Raw genomic sequence first — 20,854 nt, 5'->3', positions numbered from 1 at the left:
CAATGAAAATGGAGAAAAAACAATGATCTCATTTTTCAGATGTTATTGTAAATATGGACTGGAGAGGAGGGCCATAGTGGAAAATTATTGCCCCGAGGGAAGTCTATTGTTACTGGCGGGGCTATAATGCACTATGAGCTGAATCTGCAGTACATATTTAATATAAGAGTCAGTCAAAATAATAAGAGAGTGAAGGCTGGATAGTAAATATGACTTTATATACTGTAAAGCCAAAAATATTTGCAAGCCTTTTATGTGTTTTTCACGTATGAAAAAAAAAAAACTGTAAGCATTTTTGGCACGAATATCTTATTGCTGTACATATAATGAAGAAATATACTACTACCAGTGCAACAGGTCGCCAAGATTTCTGGAGCAAAATAGGTTTCATGGGTTTGGTTCGCCAAATATTTTGGTCGCAAATATTGGCTTTACAGTATTTTGTTTAAATATACCTAATACAGCAGCATAAGTAAATAAATAAATAACATAAAATGTTTTTTGGAGTTCATACTGCATAATTATCAAAGTTTTTTTCTTTCTTTTGTAGTATGCTTTATAATTCATTTCCTTCGCTATTCATCAGTTTTTTCACATTCAGCCATGTTCTCTTGTTGTGAGGAGTGCAGGGGAGAAGGATGTTCCTTTGAAGAGGGGCGGGACTGACATTGATGTGAACCAATCACATGACAGACGGAGACTATTGCCTGTCTGTTATAGATTTGTTATAGATCTTTATTCAGATCATATTAAAGTGTCCTGTATTTGGCAGGGTGTCTTTTTTTGTGAATATCTCTGCAATGTTTGTCCTCATTGTGGCAAAGAAAGCTTAAGCAGGTATTTATGTATTTTATCCAAGGGGATCATGTCTTAGAGGATGGTCTGCCAGAGATTGACCTTACATGACTAAAGCGATTGTCCCTATGTGTATGAAAGTGCTGTTTTGCTGATGATCCCATTTTCAAATATCTCTTGGACTTCACTGACACTGACTGCGATTCCATCCATCATGCACCATAATTGGTGATTTTAAATGTCACCATTAAGCATTTAAAAAAATATTGACATGTTTAAAATATACTGTATTTTCATATTTGCTTTAATATTATGGGTTTCCAAAGAAAAACAGGATTTTCAAAGTATCAGCAAGCTACCTAAAAATCTTTTTATTGCTCTACACATTGTTGTGGTTTGTCAGAATGTGAATAACAATTCTTGAAGTGGATCTTTTAAAGATGATAGGGTCTATTTTAATGTTCTGAACAGTGACAGATCTAAATATTCATATAAATATAAATATATAAATATATATTTTATATATTTATATATATTATATAAATATTCAATAGACCTAGTGAAACTAGGTCTGTAATATAACAGATTTTGGGGTGTTTTTTAGGGTGACTGTATTTAAATCCCCCTATTTTTTTAATAATTAAAATATACCAAATTCGACTTATAAATTGGACATGTTTACTTAGTCATACAGCAAACAAATGTCAGATTAGACTCAACATAGGCAGTATTTGTACTTGGCAATAATTTAATATATAAAACATCAAGCCAGATTACTCAAATAGTGACATTTTTAATCCCCACATAGAATGTTCAAGCCTACACTGCACACTATCCTTAGGAGTCACAGAGCCCAACTACTATAGCACTTATCCTACATTACCTAATGTTACCCCCTCTTTTTAGCAAGTCCTCTTATTTTTGCATTGCCTAATTAGGCAATAGTTGTCATGCTAATAACTTTTTTTATTGTGAAGATCAGTTAAATTAGAGAACATATTTGAAAATAACACAGATCCTAAAGTAGATTAAAGTCTTAATTATAAACCCAAACCGAAATGTGTTATATTAATATAAAATAAGAGAAACCAACAGGAGAGCAATGAACAATTAACAATGGGAAAGAGAAAGATATTAGCTAGATCTAGTGTGCCAGTATGAAAGTGGCTCTCATAATAGAGGGTAATTAATACTGGAATTAAAAAAAAAAAAAAAAAAAAAAAAAAGATTATAATGTCTGTTCTCATTAAGATCATCCCATTTTCTAGTTATTTTTTAATGAGGAAATACGAGATCGCTAAGGGAAGTACATATCACATTTTGAAACTTGACTGTGACTTGTATTACTGTATTGCAATAGATCCTTTCATCTGCTGGGCTTTCTATCCTTTAAGTGCTCACTTTTAGGACAACGTACAGTATGACAATGTTAGCTTTTATTCAGAGACCTACTGTCTCCATACCTTTAATGGCTTGTACGGTAATGGTACTATGACAGTTTATTTTTTAATTTTTGGTACTTTACATGTGCACTTTCTCTGTGTGCTCTTTACTTACTGGAAGTCACTTACATCAGGGGAATCCATACTTTGAATTCATCAATCATAGGCCCTGTAGCACTGTACAGCATCTCAACACAGCTATAGAAAGAGTGCTGTCGTTTTTCATTCCCTTCACTGGACTTCACTGACACCAACTGCGATTCCATCCATCATGCGCCATAATTGGTGATTTAAAATGTCACCATTAAGCGACTAAAAAAAAAATATTCACATATTTAAAATATATTGTATTTTCATATCTGCTTTAATATTATGGGTTTCCAAAGAAAAATGGGATTTTCAAAGTATCAGCAAGCTGAAGTGGACCTTTTAGCCGTTGAAGTCTGTTACTGGATTGTTAAATATAATTATTTATATAAAATACTTTCCAACAATTGAAAAAAAATAGGTCTTTAGTCCTGTCTAAAGGAAAATCAGTGTCACAAAATAATTGACACACCTCAGGATCAGTAAATTACACTTTAGAACTGTTTGTTACAAACGGCAGTTTAGAATTTATGTACAATTGTATTAGCACTTGTCTTGTTGTCCGCAGCAGAGCCAGTGAGGTTTAAGAAGCAGATCATGCCCAGTGTTCCTGCTCTATTCGCATATTGTTATATATAGATGCAGTTTTGCACATATTGCCATTTTTATATTAATCAGAAATGACCATATACAATTGTTTCCACTGATTTCCTTTATCCTTTCCAGTACTAGTTGATTTTGACCAGGAGCTTTAGAAATGAGACCAAAGTAACAGTGTCTGCATAGACTTATACAGTATATTGTTATATTGTGACTTTTTTGTTTGCCTTTCTTTAAAATGTTGCTGCTGAATTGTATTGAACCACTAGTAAGTATTTTTTCCCAGAGGCTCATAAGATTGAACTCCCATTGATTTCAAATCAACTTCATTGTCCACCTAATACCCAGCATTCATATTAATTTTGTACTTTGATTTCAGTCACAACTAAAAGGCTACATTGCTATCTTCTTTCCTATTTCAGAGTGCCCTTATCCCTTTGTCGATTTATAACCCAGGTTACCCTAAATTCAGAGATATAAAAGTTACATGATCGGTTTCAAAAGCAAAAATAAATACACACATAAAATACAGTAAATTGCAGGTGACATTTCAACACAAAATTAAGTATTTCCATGTCTCACGTGTTTATCAGCGATACATATTGATTATAGACTAAAGCTGAGGGAACACATAGCCACTTTATTCAGGAACAGTGGCTTGAAATCTGGTTCCAGGAGACCGGGAGACCTAGTTTTTAGGCAACTTTGCTGTATCAAATCCCAGGTCTCCCCTGATGTGCCATGCAGTGACCTGAAACCTAGTCTCTTGAAACCAAGCTCCAAGCCACAGTGGCTTCGTGTTCCCCCAGCTTAATGGTTGTATTTAATGCTTTTTTTCTACAAAATATTGGTTAAAATGTCAGTTCCAGATCATCCCCCTAACTACAATATGAGAGAGTAAATTGATCCAATTGTATAGCAGTACATTACTTTTTTCTGCACTGAATTTGTATAAACATGTTTTTATATATCTTTTTATGTGGGCTGAAGAAGTTTCATTATTTTTAAATTAGAGCTTTCTCTCTTTGCTGAACTTGTAAAAACATATATTTAGAATATATATTTACTGCTAATAGGCCAGGGTAATTTTGTCATGATTACTATAGTAGTGATATTTATTTTGCAGTTAGTGATTCCTTCACTTCGGAATTCTTCTCCAAAAAATAGAATAAAATTAATGTGGTGTTGCAACTGTAGTTGGGCTAAGGATCATACTTGAGTCTTAGTGTATTTTATTGTGCAAATTTGTAAATTTATGAGTAATTCATCACAGAACAAACCAGACTTAATTCTCTTTTTTCAAAGCCTTGTAAACACTGGAGGTGGTAAAACCCTACAGTAAGCAGCCTTATTGTATATTACATACATCTGTGGCGCTCATACTATACGCAAGAGATAATGACACTACATTTCTATATGATGTAAGACACCTTTCAGATATGAAATTGTTGTGATCTATGGCACTCAGTAAGTGGCTTCAACATATACACTGTATGTGACTTTTGTTTCATTAAATTAGTGGAATGCATAATACTAAAGTCACAACTGTCACTTCTGATCTAGGCTTTTTTTTTTTTTACTCGACATTCCAAAAATCTAACAATTAGTGAAGATAAAATCACTACTTTTCAAAATATCTTGATATATTCAGTTTCTTCTGTGGTGCCTAATAGTGCTACCTTCTGAAGGCTAAATCAAACGCTCCAAACAAGGTTTACTTCAAGGGACTGTGGTGCCACCCTGTCTGTGCATAATGTATTACTTGGAAGAAGTACGCGTTGAAAAGCAATCAGCATTCTCTAGTAGATTCATAGGTGCAGACCATTACTATTCACTCAACTGACCGTTTAATCTTGTGTACTGAGGACAATGCTGTGAAAACAGAGTGCTCAATTCACAAATGTAAAAGGGAAAGTACCTTAGGGATGTTTTTTCTCCTCCATTTTATTTTAAAGGTCATTTTTCAAGAGAGAAAAATCTTAATCCACCCCCTGAATGAACTGCACTGTCCTATTTTTCCAGCCAGACTACTGTGTAAACTACTGTACCTTTTATAAAACACTGAATTATATTTGTAAGTTTAGCCAGCTCTTTACTGTTAATTTGAACTTTACCTTACTTATCAAGTGATTTGAAAGCATACATTTTAATTTAAACACATCAACATTTTTGGAGCAATTGCTCATAAACTATGAGAGACATGCAATCTTCATATGTTCAGTGTTATGACGTTGCCCTTCACTTTAATTTGTGAACTACAATGGCAGTTATATTGTGGTCTCATTACTTTTTTTTCAGATGATAAAGACGATAACTGTATTCAGGTTTTATTGTGGTCCTTGTTCAAGAAAATTTGAATACTGTGTAAAGAATATTCACGATAAACAGGGGAAGTTTACACCTATTTGCATTGCATATTCAACATCTGACCATTTTTGGAAGATAGTAATGCATAATAATGTAATGTGACCTACACATTTGAGATCTGTCTCATTTTACACTACCAAAAGCAATTATATAAAACTGTACAGCATTTTAAAAAAATCAGTACTTAAAAATGTAAATCTAGGTGAATAAATCTATCAGCATGCCAAGTTTTCTTGGCAGAACTCCAAATGACTTATTTGATTTCCAAGTGTTTTGGTCTAATTTTATATGTATTGACTTCTTGCTAATAGTCTGTCCTTTTCTTGCTTAAAGTAATTGATTTGTCAATATTTAGATATAATTGAATAACCATATCCTATTTGAAGCTGTAAAGCAAGACAGATTATGGCACAGTAAATAACACGAAAAAAAAAAGATTGTGGATGATGTTGTTCCTCATCATCATTTGTAATGAACTGTAGTGAGATAACTCTCTAAATATTTGAAGTATCTCTAATTCATTTTAAAATAGCTAAAATATATTTAGAGATACCTGAAACTGATCTCTGTAAATGGAGCTTTAAACAAGACATCTAAAATACATTTTGAGATATCTTTAAATCATTTAAAGATATCGAAAATTTAATTTAAGACATCTCAAGACATTTTACAGATATCTCTAAATATTTCAAGATATCTTAAAATGCAATTTGAGATACCTCTAAATGATCAGTTGGCTTGCCATACAGCCACAATGTCTACTTTCTTGGTTGGTGGAGCACACATTTATATACATTTTACAGTGCATAACATTCATTCACACAGGTGAAACTGAAAACCTTGTTGTCTTGGGGATTGGGTAGTTTAGTGACAAATTCAACTGTAAGTTGACTATATCGGTGTTTCAGATATCAAGGATTCTTAACTGCAGCCCCAGTTATTTGCACCTTCTAATGGGCAAAATACTGTACAGGCAAGCTCCCAACAGGAAAGTCCCTACTCGCTCCATTACTTGTCGGAAAGATTTTACCAAATACTAAATACAATGAATAACAGCCATTAAATGATCTCTTTATGAATATAATACGTATATTACTATCTAATGATGTCTGCTCTCTTAAAGGTCAAATTGCCATTATGAACCCCAATCCTTAAATTCAAGTCAGTAGCCAGTCAACTTATTAACAACATAATTTGCACATTTGGTAAGACTGGCACTTTTTTGCTTTAAATTAAATATATTTGTTTTGCAGTTTTGCTTGGAATTTCATAAGCAGCAGCAGTGTCTGCAATATTTGGCTGATCTATACATGTATCCCATACATGTCTCTGGCGAATATTAAACATTGCCTGTTACTTATTTCCAATGGCTTCTTTTAAGGTTAGACTCAGTGGAGTCTATACAGGAAACACATACAAGCTTGTCAACAGCTTTGACAGTTAAAGTTAAACTGTGTAATGTTTCCTAACTAAAAAGCATTGTATGTTTAGCTGGTGACATAACACTGACATAAAGCAGGCAAGCAGAGGGTACGACAAGATTGATGCATGTTTTGGAAAGTGTCCACATAAAGATTCATTTAGAATGGCTTAAAATGTCAATGTTAAGGCTCTACCACTGAATATTGAAATGCATACAATGTATCTCCGTCCACTTGTGCAATTGCTCTTTTTACACACAAGCTGTAACAACATTGTAATGCATTAAGTGCAGAAACATCACAGGCATGTTGGAAGTATTATGATTTGTGCCTGATTATGACTTTTCTTTCTTATTTTTTTTATTGACAGGATCCTGAAAACACACTGAAAATATAACAAAAAAAGATGAACTTATTACAAAACAAAGCTAAAATGAATAATGAGGAAATATATTAAAAATATATAACAAAAAGGGAGGGAAGAGTTGCCAGAATGCACTTACAGTTAACAGTGTTTTATATTCAGTACAGCATGTTTAGCACAATGCATGCACTACTGCAACCACCCACCCAAGTGTCTAGTTAGCTGTGGGGAAGAAATCAAGTCTACAAATGCAAAACAAACGTGCTTGGGAAAATATATCGTGGGAAGGGGCTTTTCGTCCTTCATTTAATCCTGTTTAACATTTTATAAAACTTGAAACTTTTCCCCCAAGTTTTAAACAATGCTCTTAAACATTTCCTGTTGCTTTTTCCATGTCCAATGAAAATGGGAAGCCAAGATGTGATCCATGTGTTCTGCATATTTGAATGCCTCTTTGCTCTGTTGCTGCCAGAAATGGGGAATCACTTATTTCACCCTAACTGTTCTTATGTGCATCTGCAGGGATTCCAGACAAGATGAACGTCGATGTAAAGCGAACTCAACAGACTGAAGATGGGGAGACTTTGGAAACATCTGGCTCTGAAATTACAGTGAAGACTAACCTTGTGACCTTTCATTTGATTAATGTGGCCACACTGCTTCTCAGTGTATGGTAATATCACTCATGTAATGTAAATGCCTTTCTGTAAGCAGAAAACAAAACCTGGCATGTTTTAGCTATTGGTGCAGAGATACAAATGTTATCCAGTATCCCTACATTGACTAGTGTTTGTCCTATCAAGTATCAATGGGCATTTTCAAAAGTAACAGCATGACTATTATTCCTTTATAGACTACCTTAGATTCAATTTTCTTTACCTCGAAAGAAAGCTGTTTGAGCAGCATGTTGCTCTTTGATCACACTAAAAATGAACACGTTTGTACATAGTGAACGATGCTGCTGATATTATAGAACTGATTGTTTCATTCCAGTTAGTTTCTTTTATTTAATGAGCTTCTGAATAAGTGCTATTTATCTGCTTTAACATACTGTACGTCTTTCCAGCTAACGGATTTCATAGCCTCTTAACACTAAACCAAATAATGCTATGTGTTCAGTTTTATGTAACTTGTAAGTAAATAATTTGGGATCAATGTATATTTTGCTCAAATTTAAGCCTTGCAAACAAAGCATTTGCAAAGCTTCCAGGACCTTGGTTTGCAAACAAAGCATTTGCAAAGCTTCCAGGACCTTGGTTTGGATCTACTGAAACAAGGTGTCAGGTTTCCCTAGGGTACCTGAAACAGGTAAAGTTCTCTTCTTTTTTTGTCTCCTGTATTTCAATTCATTGTTAAGATCACCTCCATGCACAGTGGTTTCATTATCTAACCTGCAAGTGGTTTTTAAGTGACGTTAAAGAGAAATAACAAGAAGCCAGGAATTTTTACCTCTTGTAGGTAACATGGGTACGATAACAGTGACGGGTTGCAGCATCGACATACCTAGCTTTGCTACCAATTTCAGTTTTTATTTTATTACATTAAAATTACTAATTACTAATTATTTTAATTTTTGAAATCCTTAACTTTCCACTACAACAGCCACAATACCATCACTGAACTTGAGTTTCATACCAGCACAATCATTTACATTACATCAGTCATTCAATCCTCTCTTCCTAGGGCTTCAGTCATTCAGTCCTCTCTTCTCAGGGCACTCATCCCTGCTTTTCATGAACAAGATCTTGTTTAAATACTATTTTATAGTATGCCTGTGCTGAGGCCTTTTAATGCAGTGTATCCATGCAGCAGTTTACATGTGACTCCATGGCCACTGCTTACAAAGATGTTATACTTTTTTCGACTTAATTGATGGCCACAAAAATAAATCCTGGCTGTCCAAACCAGCAAAGCACTGTGAACACACTGTGTTTCTTCCATTTTGACATTATAAGCCACATTTGAACTAGTCTGGAGACTATTACATGTCAGTACAGCCCTTGAACTACTTTTGTCACTCACTGCACATTTAATCAACTGAACAGATTGATTTCTACTATAACGTCAAGCTATTTTAATAAATACATTATTAACTATTAAACTAATAAATACTAATGTATTGAAAATGGAACAGGCTATATACAGTAATAAACAGTTTTCTTGTTTGTTTGTTTTAATAATTTCACTGATAAAATATGCTATCTGGACCACCTAATTTAATTTTCCAGTAGGCTAGACACAGTGCAACATGGGTTTAAAAATATATATTTTTATACCATACAGTATAAACTGTGGAATCCAGTCCTTTAATGGATTCTTTAAATATAATTTATAAATATACATATTGCATAGACACATTAGAAACTAATAAGCCAATTGTTATTAGAAATTAATTTCCATCAAAACAAAGCCGGTGTAATTGACCAAATAGTTGGTATTCCGGAATGATTGGAATTAATTCAATCTTTAAGTAAACAGGGATTTGTGGTGCAGGGAAGAATGTTTTGAAGGAACAGTATGAATTTCCCAACTGAATTCAACTATAATTTATTTTTTGGAACTGTTCTGGTAATAAAACCAATAAGCCTAGCTTATTTATTTGATTAAATGAGTCAATATACCGTGGATTATTACGTTTTACCACATCCCTCTGAACTCAATTAAAGTGGTGTTATTACAACAGGTCCTAATTAAGCAACATTAAAATGGGATTATCCATAATGTACAGTTTTACTTAATTTAAAAAGAAATTTCAAGAATAAAATGAGATAACTTACCCATAATGCAGATACTTATAGCTTAATCCCCAGGACTCCATGAGACAAACTCAAACATCTATAAACATAACACAAAGCGCAATAAAGCACTGACCTGAGCACTGTTCATTTTACACAAACATGGTACACTATGCAGTTTGTTGAAATAGTGCTTCAATTACAGGATTCTCCTGAACAATTGTGTCTACTACTGTAGCTTCCTAACTGCAAATCTAAGTTTTCACTCTAGATACATACACTGAAATACATTCCCACAAAGGTGCTGACACCAAACACTTAAAGTACTATGCATTAATCTTTACTAACCCTGTACATGCCCTTTATTGAAACTCATTTGTAAGTATTGCCTCATTAAAAGTTATTGACATTAAGGAATCATTGTATTTTTTCATATGGTGTATTCCCCTTATTTGCATGTTAGATTTAAAAATGGATTTATCTTCATTTCTAAAATGTTAATGTTTGTCGAATGTGTACTGTGGGATTGTGTGCTTGTGTTTGGTAATTCAGGTGTTGCTGTGTAGGTCTGTGAGAATGATCTTTGCAATAGACAGTATATTAACATCACTATTGCAGGAATGGGAACGTACCATCTTCAGACCAGAGTGTCTCTGGAGAATGTCACATTGCATGTGATGATTTATCACTATGGTGTTTGCTAATGGTTGTTGCGTTGTGCTGCGGCTCCAGACAGAACTGCGAGGATGCTGGATTGCATTTGTTCAAATAGCTAGCCTATTTAAGACTTCATATTCAATTCAATGACTCTGGTGACTAATGTGTGTGCATGTGTGTTGAAGTGAGAAAGGTTTAACATCATTCCATAATTTGTGCGTCAGTTGTACTGGTCTAAAATAGATATCTGATGCCGTCTGAGGGGCTTTCTAGCTTATTTTATTTTTTGGTTTTCTTGCTTAGTTTTTTATATGAGGATTTATTTTTCCCAGATCCTTGTACTGCCACTCACACTACTGGCAACTGTGGTGTGAAAGTAAAAAGTGTCTTACCTCTCCAAAGACTATTGACTTCCAGTCTGAATCTAAACTATACTTATTTTTGTACTTCTTAAAATATCCTCAGTATTTCTGTTAGGACCTAAAGCTTCCCGAATATAATATCTGCACTTATTTGATGAATGCACTTACCACACCATATTTGGAATGTCCAGCTATTTTTCTAGTTTAAGACTCACTAAAGACACGCCGAGATATCTGATTATTTTACAGTATGAAAGCTGAAACAGAAGTCTGTTAAAAATGTAAATAAAAAAAAGATTCCATTATATGGCCCTGACCATGCCACTAAACAATGTTTGTTTTCATGTCTATTTATACAATAATATTAAACAGAAAAAGAACAAGTTACAGTGCATGTAACATGCATATGTTATATTGAATACATATAGTAACTCAGCGTTAATAATCAAACCGTAGATATTATGGAGACAGTTTATTCTAAAATGAAGAAATGCACTGCTCCAGACTTAAGCTGAACATTGCACTTTGTATTTTAATGTAACACAGTGTTGTGTGATGTGTTTCTGTGTCCTATGAATTCAACAAAGTTAGACACTTGTAAGTCTATTTAAATTTAGCAGGGACATCAAGTTTAAAATCAGTTTCATGGAAACGACCTCATAACTGAATAGCAGAAGGTACAATGGTGCTCCTGGAGGAGGAACTGTAGTTCTGACAATACAGACCTGATGAAAATAGAATTTATGATGGTACAGGGTTGCTGTCAAAGCTTTATTCTAAATTTATTTTCAAATTAAATTTGAAACGAATCATTGTTTTTGAAAAATTTGCTGAACACCGAAATTTAGAATTGCTGAAAACATTGAAACCCTAATTCTAAAATGCTATATACAGTTAATCATGTTTTGTCATGTTATATGCATCATATCACATACTATAATATACGTATAAATAACCAGTTGACCAAAGTTGTCATGTTGCATATACTGTAATAATTCAATGTGTTGATATAGTATGTACAGCTTTGTTATTTCTTGCTTAATATGTATTTAACCAAACCACTTGTGACTCCATATATTCCAGTCCTGGGAATCATTTCTATATACCAATATGTTTTTCGTATGAGACAAGTATGATGTCTAAAGCCGATCATGTAATAAAAGTAGCATTCTATTTAAAGTTTACCTGTACCTGTCATATTCCACTGACACCTACTTACTGTACCTCTGCTATTGCCTGCTCTGTTTTCCCCAATTGAACTCTGATAAACATGGCTGCCCTAATTCACACTGCGTATTTAAGACACTGGTGTTTTTACAGTTTAAGCTGCTGAGTGAGTTCCCTTTTATGTATTTATTTATTTATTTGTTTTGCATGCAGCACTCATTTTATTTTCAATTTCAATCAATTTCCGCTTCTCAATAAAATTTCCTTCTTCTAGCAGTGTCTGTAAGCAAGCTCTGCTTTCTTTTTGTTGCTGTTTGGTCAGATGCCATTATTGATTTTCTTGTCTGCTTTGTCTCTTATCACGACCCACAATTCCCTTTTAATAATTAAGCTTATTGTTTTTAAATGTGTTTTATGTGTTCCAACTGAATTATTTTTTATTTTCTATTTAAATATTAAATTAGCCTTACTAAATACATCTGTATTGGCCTATTTAACACGATGCTGTGTTTATGGTTCCTAACAAGTGATTTCCATGACCATTCTAAGTACATGTTTTCATGTGTTAATGTATTTTTAGATGTAGGGCATGTAGAATGGGGGTAGCTTTTGCCTCCCTGTCATTTTGAAACACGACTCCAAATTACGATTCAACTGGAAAATAGAAACAGGTGAAAGATCTATTTTATTTGTACTTACAATCTCGAAATATAGAAGCATAGATTTTGTTTTTGTTCTGCTAGTAAAAACAAATTATTTATTTTAACAAAATAATACAAGAGTATATTAGAATAGAACAAAAAATATGTGCAATTAAAAGACGCTCAAACTTTAATACTTTAACTGTAATTAGTATGCATTACAGTGTCTTATTTAAGATGTGTACAAACTTTGTTACATGTTACATGAAATTATCAAAAAATGGGTAAATATGAATTAGTTATTTGTTCCAATGCTTTGAGGGGAAAAGTATACTTTTGTCTAATCTTCCTCCCAGGACACTGGGTATAGATGTATACAATAATAATTACTTAATCGATAAATAAATAATTAACTTTTGTTAAAGGTACAATATGTTTTGTTTTTATCAATGAAAGGATTGTTGCATACTTGCCAACATTTGGAAACTCGTCCCAGAGAGGGAGGGGGGTCATACGCATCATATGGGGACTGTTGGCATGTATGTTGTTGCAGTCCCATACAATATATTGACCCAGCGTCTTTGGTGTACTTTGAGGTATGCCAAGTCAAAAATCAGATCATTCCATTTTAAGTTCACCTGCTGTAATTCCTGTGGAGCAAAGAGGCACAAATTGCCCACAATTTAGCTGTGAGTTCTATAGTTCTGTCGTAAATGTTTTTGAGCTATAACTAACAGCACTTCCTGTGAAGGTCCCCTGCATTCACATGTTTTGAACAGTGGCTCTGTGGCTGTGGTTCTGGTGCCCCCATGCCTAATACACTTGTGGTATAGCATACCAGCCTTAAGACATGGGGTACCATATGCAGAAAATTCAGACGCCACTTTTCCTTTAGGATACTTGAAAAGCAACAGAAAACCACAACAAGCAAAAGAGCTATGGCCATCTGGTGGCATTTGTGAGCTAACAGCATATAAAGATCAAAACAATATTATACAGTAAATACAAAAGTGTACTATAACAGAACATGCTTAGCGGTTTTAATTATTCTGGGTTGCATTCAGTCTAACTTTGTTACAGAATGCAATTAAAATATTTGTGAAAATATACTATTTTAATGATTGTACTTGATAACTAGAACTAAGCACTATGTTTCTCACCCTGTCAACCACTACTGAAGCTATAATAAAGATATACTGCCCCTTAATTAGTTAGATCTTTTGCTTAATTTATTAGTTCATGAAGCTAATATATAATTTGCTAGATAATAAAAATAAATGTAATAGCATACATTATAGGAGCAGTTTCCAGTTGTCCATAACTGTGTCATGTCATCTACTTGCTTGATCTACTTTATATATATATATAAAAGATGTAGGCTGTATTTCTTTTGCTGATTATGGCATACAGAACATGACATTTTGTGCCAGATCTACAAACAAGGAAAGAAGTGGTTGTTTTCGGGAAACAATACAGTATTTATATTTTTTTCAGCTCCCGTTAGAAGCACACTATAAGAAAAAAAAAACATGGACATTCAACCAAGGAATGATGTGAACTCTGAAACAAACTCTCAAACATTATACATTATAATGTATAAATATAAAGCGAAAATCTTCTGAACTTTTATCTGAACTTCATTCTAAACATTGAAATTACCTCGACCTTTTAATATAAACCGGTAAATTACTGAGAGTATGAATGATGGAACATAATGGGCTCAGTGCAATGCATCAGATGTGACACTAATGACTCGTGCTTATGGAATCACTTATATTGTGTTATGTTACAGACTGGAAGAGAACATGTATTTCTGTTTTTATTAATTAACCCATGCAGCTGTTTTAACTTAAGATGTGATTGACTGTGTATGCAAGTAGAATCCCGGTCTGTCTGGTCACTGTTCAAGCAGCAAGGGGGATACTAGCTGCTTCAAAATGAAGTTAAATCTGGCTATTAAGGCCAGTCAATGGAGCCAACAAAATGTGGCCTTATGAGTGAAGGTACATTACATACTGTAGTCAAAACATTTGTCAAATAATTTATTTTAGTTCCTATGAAAAATGTTCTAGTTATATATTTTTTAAATGTTAATCAAATGTGAAAATGAGTCACATCATGCATTCCAGTAATTTTCTGGGGGTTTGGAGGTTTACAGCATGTTGGCCTTATTAGATTTAAAGACCCAGATGTCCTTAGGTAAGCAGTGAGGTGTTAGTAGCATGGGAAAGCATCTTAAAGTTACTGATTCATAGTATGTAGAATAACTTCTTGTGCTCTAAGATACATGTAGACATGTAAGTGTTGCATACAGACGGACAGATGACATACCGAGTTTCATCACAATTAATAAACAGTTTTCCAGGTATGCAAAAATGTAAGTGTGACATGCAGATGGTCAAAAATGTTCTTTCAACTGGTAAAAAAAATACATCTAATCATATGTCTGTGAGTGCAAATATAATGGCAACTGCATTGATGTGCACATATGCAATAGCAAACACAGAAGCAAGCAGTGCCGTGCAGCAGGTAGCTTGGCTCGCTGCTCCAGGTGGTGTCTGGCAGATGTTATCCAAAGGGGGAACTCCACCATGGTCTCTCGAGTGAAAATAAAACGGCAAATCCTCAGAATTACTTAGGTTCACCTTGCGGCTAATTCTAATTTCAGGAATGCAGCCAACATGTAAACAGAGCCAATATGATTCGGAAGAGATCCTCAGTTACACAAAGCTCTTATAATTTAATTTCAATGATTTAATAATTCTGGAAAAAACAAACAAAAAAAACCTGAAAGCTATTTCAGGTGAACTGGGAGCACAGGATAACAACAGCACGGTCTAATACATCTCACAGGTATTGACATAGGCGTGATGCTGGCTCTTTAAAAAGAAAATAAAAAACTGGTATTCATTGTGTACGTACATTCTATAGTTGCCCCATTAAAAAACTGAAACCTTATTTCCATCATGTAAATGTAATAATGTATTTTATATTGTGATTTCTTACTTAAGTAATGAGGTGTGATACAGTAACTTAAATTTTTGGTGCACAAATGATCTGTTCGAAACAACACATTTTTCTTCCACCTTTTTTTAAATTGCCCTTACCAGTACCATTATACTGAATTTAACTGTACCTGCGAATGCTCTGTGGAAAAATGCATCGACAATCTCCATGGACATCAATGTTGTCTCTTTAGTTGGACCCCTAAGAGGGTTTTCGCATGGACTTGTAAAAGTCTAAAAAAAAAAATAATAATCCAAAGCAATCAGATTCAGTAATCCTGTTTATGATCTGGTAATTAAACTATAATTTAACAGTAAAATGTGATGATGTAAACGTACTGTAATGTGCATGGCATTCCACCAGGGGGGTGGTTCTATACTGCTGATAGCTGGTGTTGTGCCAGTCCTAAACTATATTCAACCACTGTTTAGTTTTTGTTGTTTTCTACTGACTTTTGATTAGGTTGATATATAAAAGGGGGGGTGGCATCAGAAATAAGTAGGAGGGTCTGGAATGCAGGCATTTTTCAGGGAATTTTAGATATAATTCCATTGGTGGGGGGTTGTGTGAGTTGCCATGGCGACCTGCAAATAAATCTTCTTTTCTTTGTTGGCCATAAACATTTTGACAACCTTTTATTTACCTCTGTACCACACACTGCAATGGAGCCCATGGAGTATTATACACCACTGTAGTGTTATAACAACACTAAATACATTACATACGTAAGGAACTTTATAGTGTGTTTCAACTGAACTACGGCACATACGTTTTGTCTAAATCAATTGTGATGCAAGTTTCATCCAGGGCTGCAGTATAAAAGCATGGATATAATTACACGTTTACCAGTATAACAACATAATTGCGGAGTCAAACTGTTGTGGTGCTAATTAGATATACATTACACAGTACCTGTAGAGTTGTGTTTTTATATCTGTGGGGATTCTAATGATAGTCAGGAGTCACTGGAACGAGAACTGCTGTCAAGTGAAAATAAATAAAATTCAACAGCAACAGTGCTCTGAACTATTCTAAATAATTGCATATGCTGTATATTATATAAAAACAAAAATGAAGCAGCTGTACTCTCTAAATACTGAGGCTCATAAATAACTGACTCATTTCATATACCGTGCACAAGTATAATCTTAAATATCCTTACTCTGTTCCTGAATTACATTTCTGAACCCATTGTTTCATTTTATCTTTTAAGTTATTAATGTGCAATGAACTGCTCTTTGGCTCAAACCAGTAAAGCTCTGATTGCTGTACTCCCACATGCTGCACAGTGTGATACAGTGTTAGTAAACTGAGCCAAAGGTCCACTTAAAAAGCAATACATTACCCAACTGGGCATCAGTTGTAGCATAAAGAACAGTGATACAGCAATACAATGATTGCTTTATCACAATTCTTATCAACACAACAGCATCTGATCTAGATTTCATGTGTTTCACTCTTACCAACACATGCTGAAATCTCTGCAGACTATGGCATACAACACACTACAATAGATCTTGCGACTTCTATAGAGCATGGATGCATCCAACATATCATTTTTTTGCAATCATAATTAGTCTGGGATTTGTTTTTAACTTTTTCTTCGAGTGCATGTGGAAGTACAGTGCCGTGAAAAAGTATTTGCCCCCTGTCTGATTTTCTGCATTTTTGCACATTTTTCACATTGTATTTGGTCAGATTTTTTTGTGGGTTGTAGTAGTATATAGAGGGAGTCTGAGAGAAAAAATGACACCAAAGTTTGGTGCTTCTTTCATTTGTTTGGTGTCAAGGTAATCAAACATGCAATCTTCAGGTGTGAAAAAGTTATTGCCCCCTCCTAGTTAACTCAACCCAATTAAAGGGATAATTAGGGTCAGCTGTTTGAGTACTTTGGTTAACAACCAGGCCTGATTTGGGCCAGCCCTGCCCAATATAAATCTGACTAACTTTGGCCCTTACCATCAGAGTGAAGTTGTCAGCACACAGGTTCTAGAGGCACATCATGCCACGAACAAAAGAAATTCCTGAAGACCTCCGGAAAAAAGTTGTTGATGCCTATCAGTCTGGAAAGGGTTACAAATCCATTTCTAAGGCTCTGGGGCTCCACCGAACCACAGTCAGAGCCATATTGTCCAAATGGAGAAAGTTTGGGACAGTAGTGAATCTTCCCAGGAGTGGCCGTCCTGCCAAAATCTCTCCAAGAGCAAGGCGTAAAATCGTCCAGGAAGTCACAAAGAACCCTAGAACAACATCCAGGGATCTGCAGGCCTCTCTCGCCTTGGCTAAGGTCAGTGTTCATGACTCCACCATCAGAAAGACACTGGGCAAAAATGGGATTCATGGCAGAGTAGCAAGGCGGAAACCATTGCTCACTAAGAAGAACATGAATGCTCGTCTCAAGTTTGCCAAAAAGCACCTGGATGATCCTCAAGAGTTCTGGAACAATGTTCTATGGACAGATGAGTCAAAAGTGGAACTTTTTGGCCAACATGGGCCTCGTTATGTCTGGCGAAAACCAAACACTGCATTCCACAGTAAGAACCTCATACCAACGGTCAAGCATGGTGGTGGTAGTGTCATGGTTCGGGGATGCTTTGCTGCATTAGGACCTGGGCGCCTTGCCATCATTGAAGGAACCATGAATTCTGCTCTGTATCAGAGAAGTCTACAGGAGAATGTCAGGCCATCCGTCCGTGAGCTGAAGCTGAAGCGCAGCTGGGTCATGCAGCAAGACAATGATCCAAAACACACAAGCAAGTCTACATCAGAATGGTTGAAGAACAAGAAATTTAAAGTTTTGGAATGGCCTAGTCAAAGTCTAGATCTAAACCCCATTGAGATGTTATGGCAGGACCCACAAATGTCACTGAGTTGAAGCAGTTCTGCATGGAGGAGTGGGCCAAAATTCCTCCATGGTGCTGTGAGAGACTAATCAATAACTATAGGAAGCATTTGGTTGCAGTTATTGCTGGTAAAGGTGGCGTAACCAGATATTCAGTCTAAGGGGGCGATTACTTTTTCACACAGGGGCATTGGGTGTTGCATAACTTTCTTTAATAAATAAATGAAATATGTATCAAATGTGTTATTTGTTCACTCAGGGTCCATTTTATCTAATATTGGTTTTGGTTGAAGATCTGATAACATTCAGTGTCAAAAATATGCAAAAATGCAGAAAATCAGACGGGGCAAATACTTTTTCACGGCACTGAATCATCAGAGGGTTGGGTAGATTCTAATCAAGTTAAGTAAATTAAATGTGAAATGAACAGAACAAAATAGTCAGTCGAGCAAACATCTCTACCTGCAGCAGTTTCTGCTATGATCAAATCAGCAGAGCATGACTGGGGTTGAGAATTAGCTAGCAGCAATACTCAGCCAAAAAGGTTTTGTTCAGCACTAAAGTTACATTATCACAAATCTTCTCTTTTTAGTTAAAACTCAAATGAGATTCTCTCATTCGATAGCTTCGTCTGGAATAGGCAATGCGTTCTATGAATCTGCTTCTTTCTTTGATCATGACTGCCAGTCTCAATCTAATTTTGGAACTATTATCCCTTTACCCATTTATTTAAAATTGCATGCACATCAAAAAAAGGTACAATGACATGTAAGTACTAGGTTAGCTAACGCACCCAGTAACAGCTGTGCTCATGTGCTTGCAAGACTGCTGTTATTACCCTGCTGTTCTGCTTATAGAATTGTTTTCCCTTTTGTTCAGGGGTACAGTATTGCTCCCTTTCCTGGAAGGGTGCTTGGGTGGTACCAATATTTGAGTCCAGTGACCCGAAAATTATCAGTGATTTCCATTTCACTTCAGTATATTGTCTAAAAGGTACCTGAAGGATCATTTATAGATAAAACATGGAACCTCTGAATAATTCCTAACACATCTTTCCAGACCCAATCAATAACATAATCTATTTATTATGATTTATGACATCACTTTATTTTTTTGTAACTTCTCGAAAGCTTGCATGTGTCGGTGTGTGGAAATATGTGACAGATGGTTTAGATCAGGGGTTGTCAATAGGGGCACCACAGTCTGAATGCAGAGTATTATCACATTTTCAACAAATATATACTACACAGTTGTGCATACTCACGTGGGACTATGTTCTTGCATGCTTGTCATTGAGAGAAAAAAGCATAACATACCACACTTCATCTTGCAAGGGAAAAGTTTTTTTTTTTTTTTTTTAAAGCTAGGACAAAAGAAGACCATGAAAAAAACCATTATATTTTGCCAAATCACTTCATGCTCAACCACCAGTATACTAATTAAAGTACAATGGTAAACCTATGTGTGTGCTTCGGCTTTCTCATCAATTTACATCTTGAAAACCTGCCAGCATTCTGCTTTGTCTGACAACAAAGCAGGGGATGTGTCACTATGACTATTACAATATCTGCATGATAAATATATAGATTAAAATCATTTTGCAATCTGTTGTCTTATTTATAAAGGTATTTCATTTCAATAGCAGTTTACTATGGCTTGTATTGTGCTTTTACCATTGTATTTATCAAACCTTTCTGTACTTTGCTTTACCATAGTATAATATAGTACACCTTTAGGTCAGTAAACATAGAAGCATAAAAGAATAGTATGGTTTGATAGAAACCAGGCAGACAGGAAGAGCAGTCAAGTTCATAGACTACTGGGGGAGAAAAAGTAAAAACATGTACTATACCCTTTGCGTTCCTCAGACTAGTTTCCTCTTTGCCGGTGGCATTGGCCTGTCATGTTCCTGACCTTGCAACAGGAGTTTCTCGTTGACTAAGGCACGTGCTGTGTCTCAACTTCTGATGGTTTACAATAAATAATAAAACAGGAAACAGGTAGGAAACAACTGAGAGAATGGGTTATTATTTAAATCCAGGGTGTCTTGTGGTTGTTTGTGTGTGGTGCTGTGGCCACCAATGCTATAAACTTCAATTTAATTCAGGTCAGTGTAATAGGGATGTGGGCATGACCTTTATTGTTATACACCCCCGGTGCTTCAATGTATGTTTTTTTATTTTTATTTAATGAATTAATGAATCTTTGGAAACACGTCAACATTTCAACAGGTATGTATTTGAACATGTCAATTATAAGGCAGTTTCACTTTAAATATAAGGATTATCCACATTTATATCACATTAGCAATTTTATATTCTAAGTGAGGTCAGTACAATTTAAAATCTAATAGTTTATGCAACCGTTT

General features: G+C 34.9%; 1 protein-coding gene across 1 annotated transcript in view; it reads left to right on the top strand.

Annotated features, from left to right (window-relative positions):
* The window catches only part of LOC117407350 (glypican-5-like), a 201,419-nt gene extending 191,195 nt beyond the window's left edge, over nucleotides 1–10,224 (top strand). The window contains exon 8 of the mRNA XM_034012293.3: nucleotides 7,599–10,224. Coding sequence (XP_033868184.2) covers nucleotides 7,599–7,753 — 155 coding nt within the window. The 3' untranslated portion in view covers nucleotides 7,754–10,224. The remainder of the gene's footprint in view (nucleotides 1–7,598) is intronic.
* The last annotated feature ends 10,630 nt before the right edge of the window (nucleotides 10,225–20,854 follow it).

Source organism: Acipenser ruthenus, chromosome 8 (genome assembly GCF_902713425.1).
Source record: "Acipenser ruthenus chromosome 8, fAciRut3.2 maternal haplotype, whole genome shotgun sequence".
NCBI classification, from domain to species: domain Eukaryota; kingdom Metazoa; phylum Chordata; class Actinopteri; order Acipenseriformes; family Acipenseridae; genus Acipenser; species Acipenser ruthenus.
This window is presented reverse-complemented; position numbering and strand designations above follow the sequence as displayed.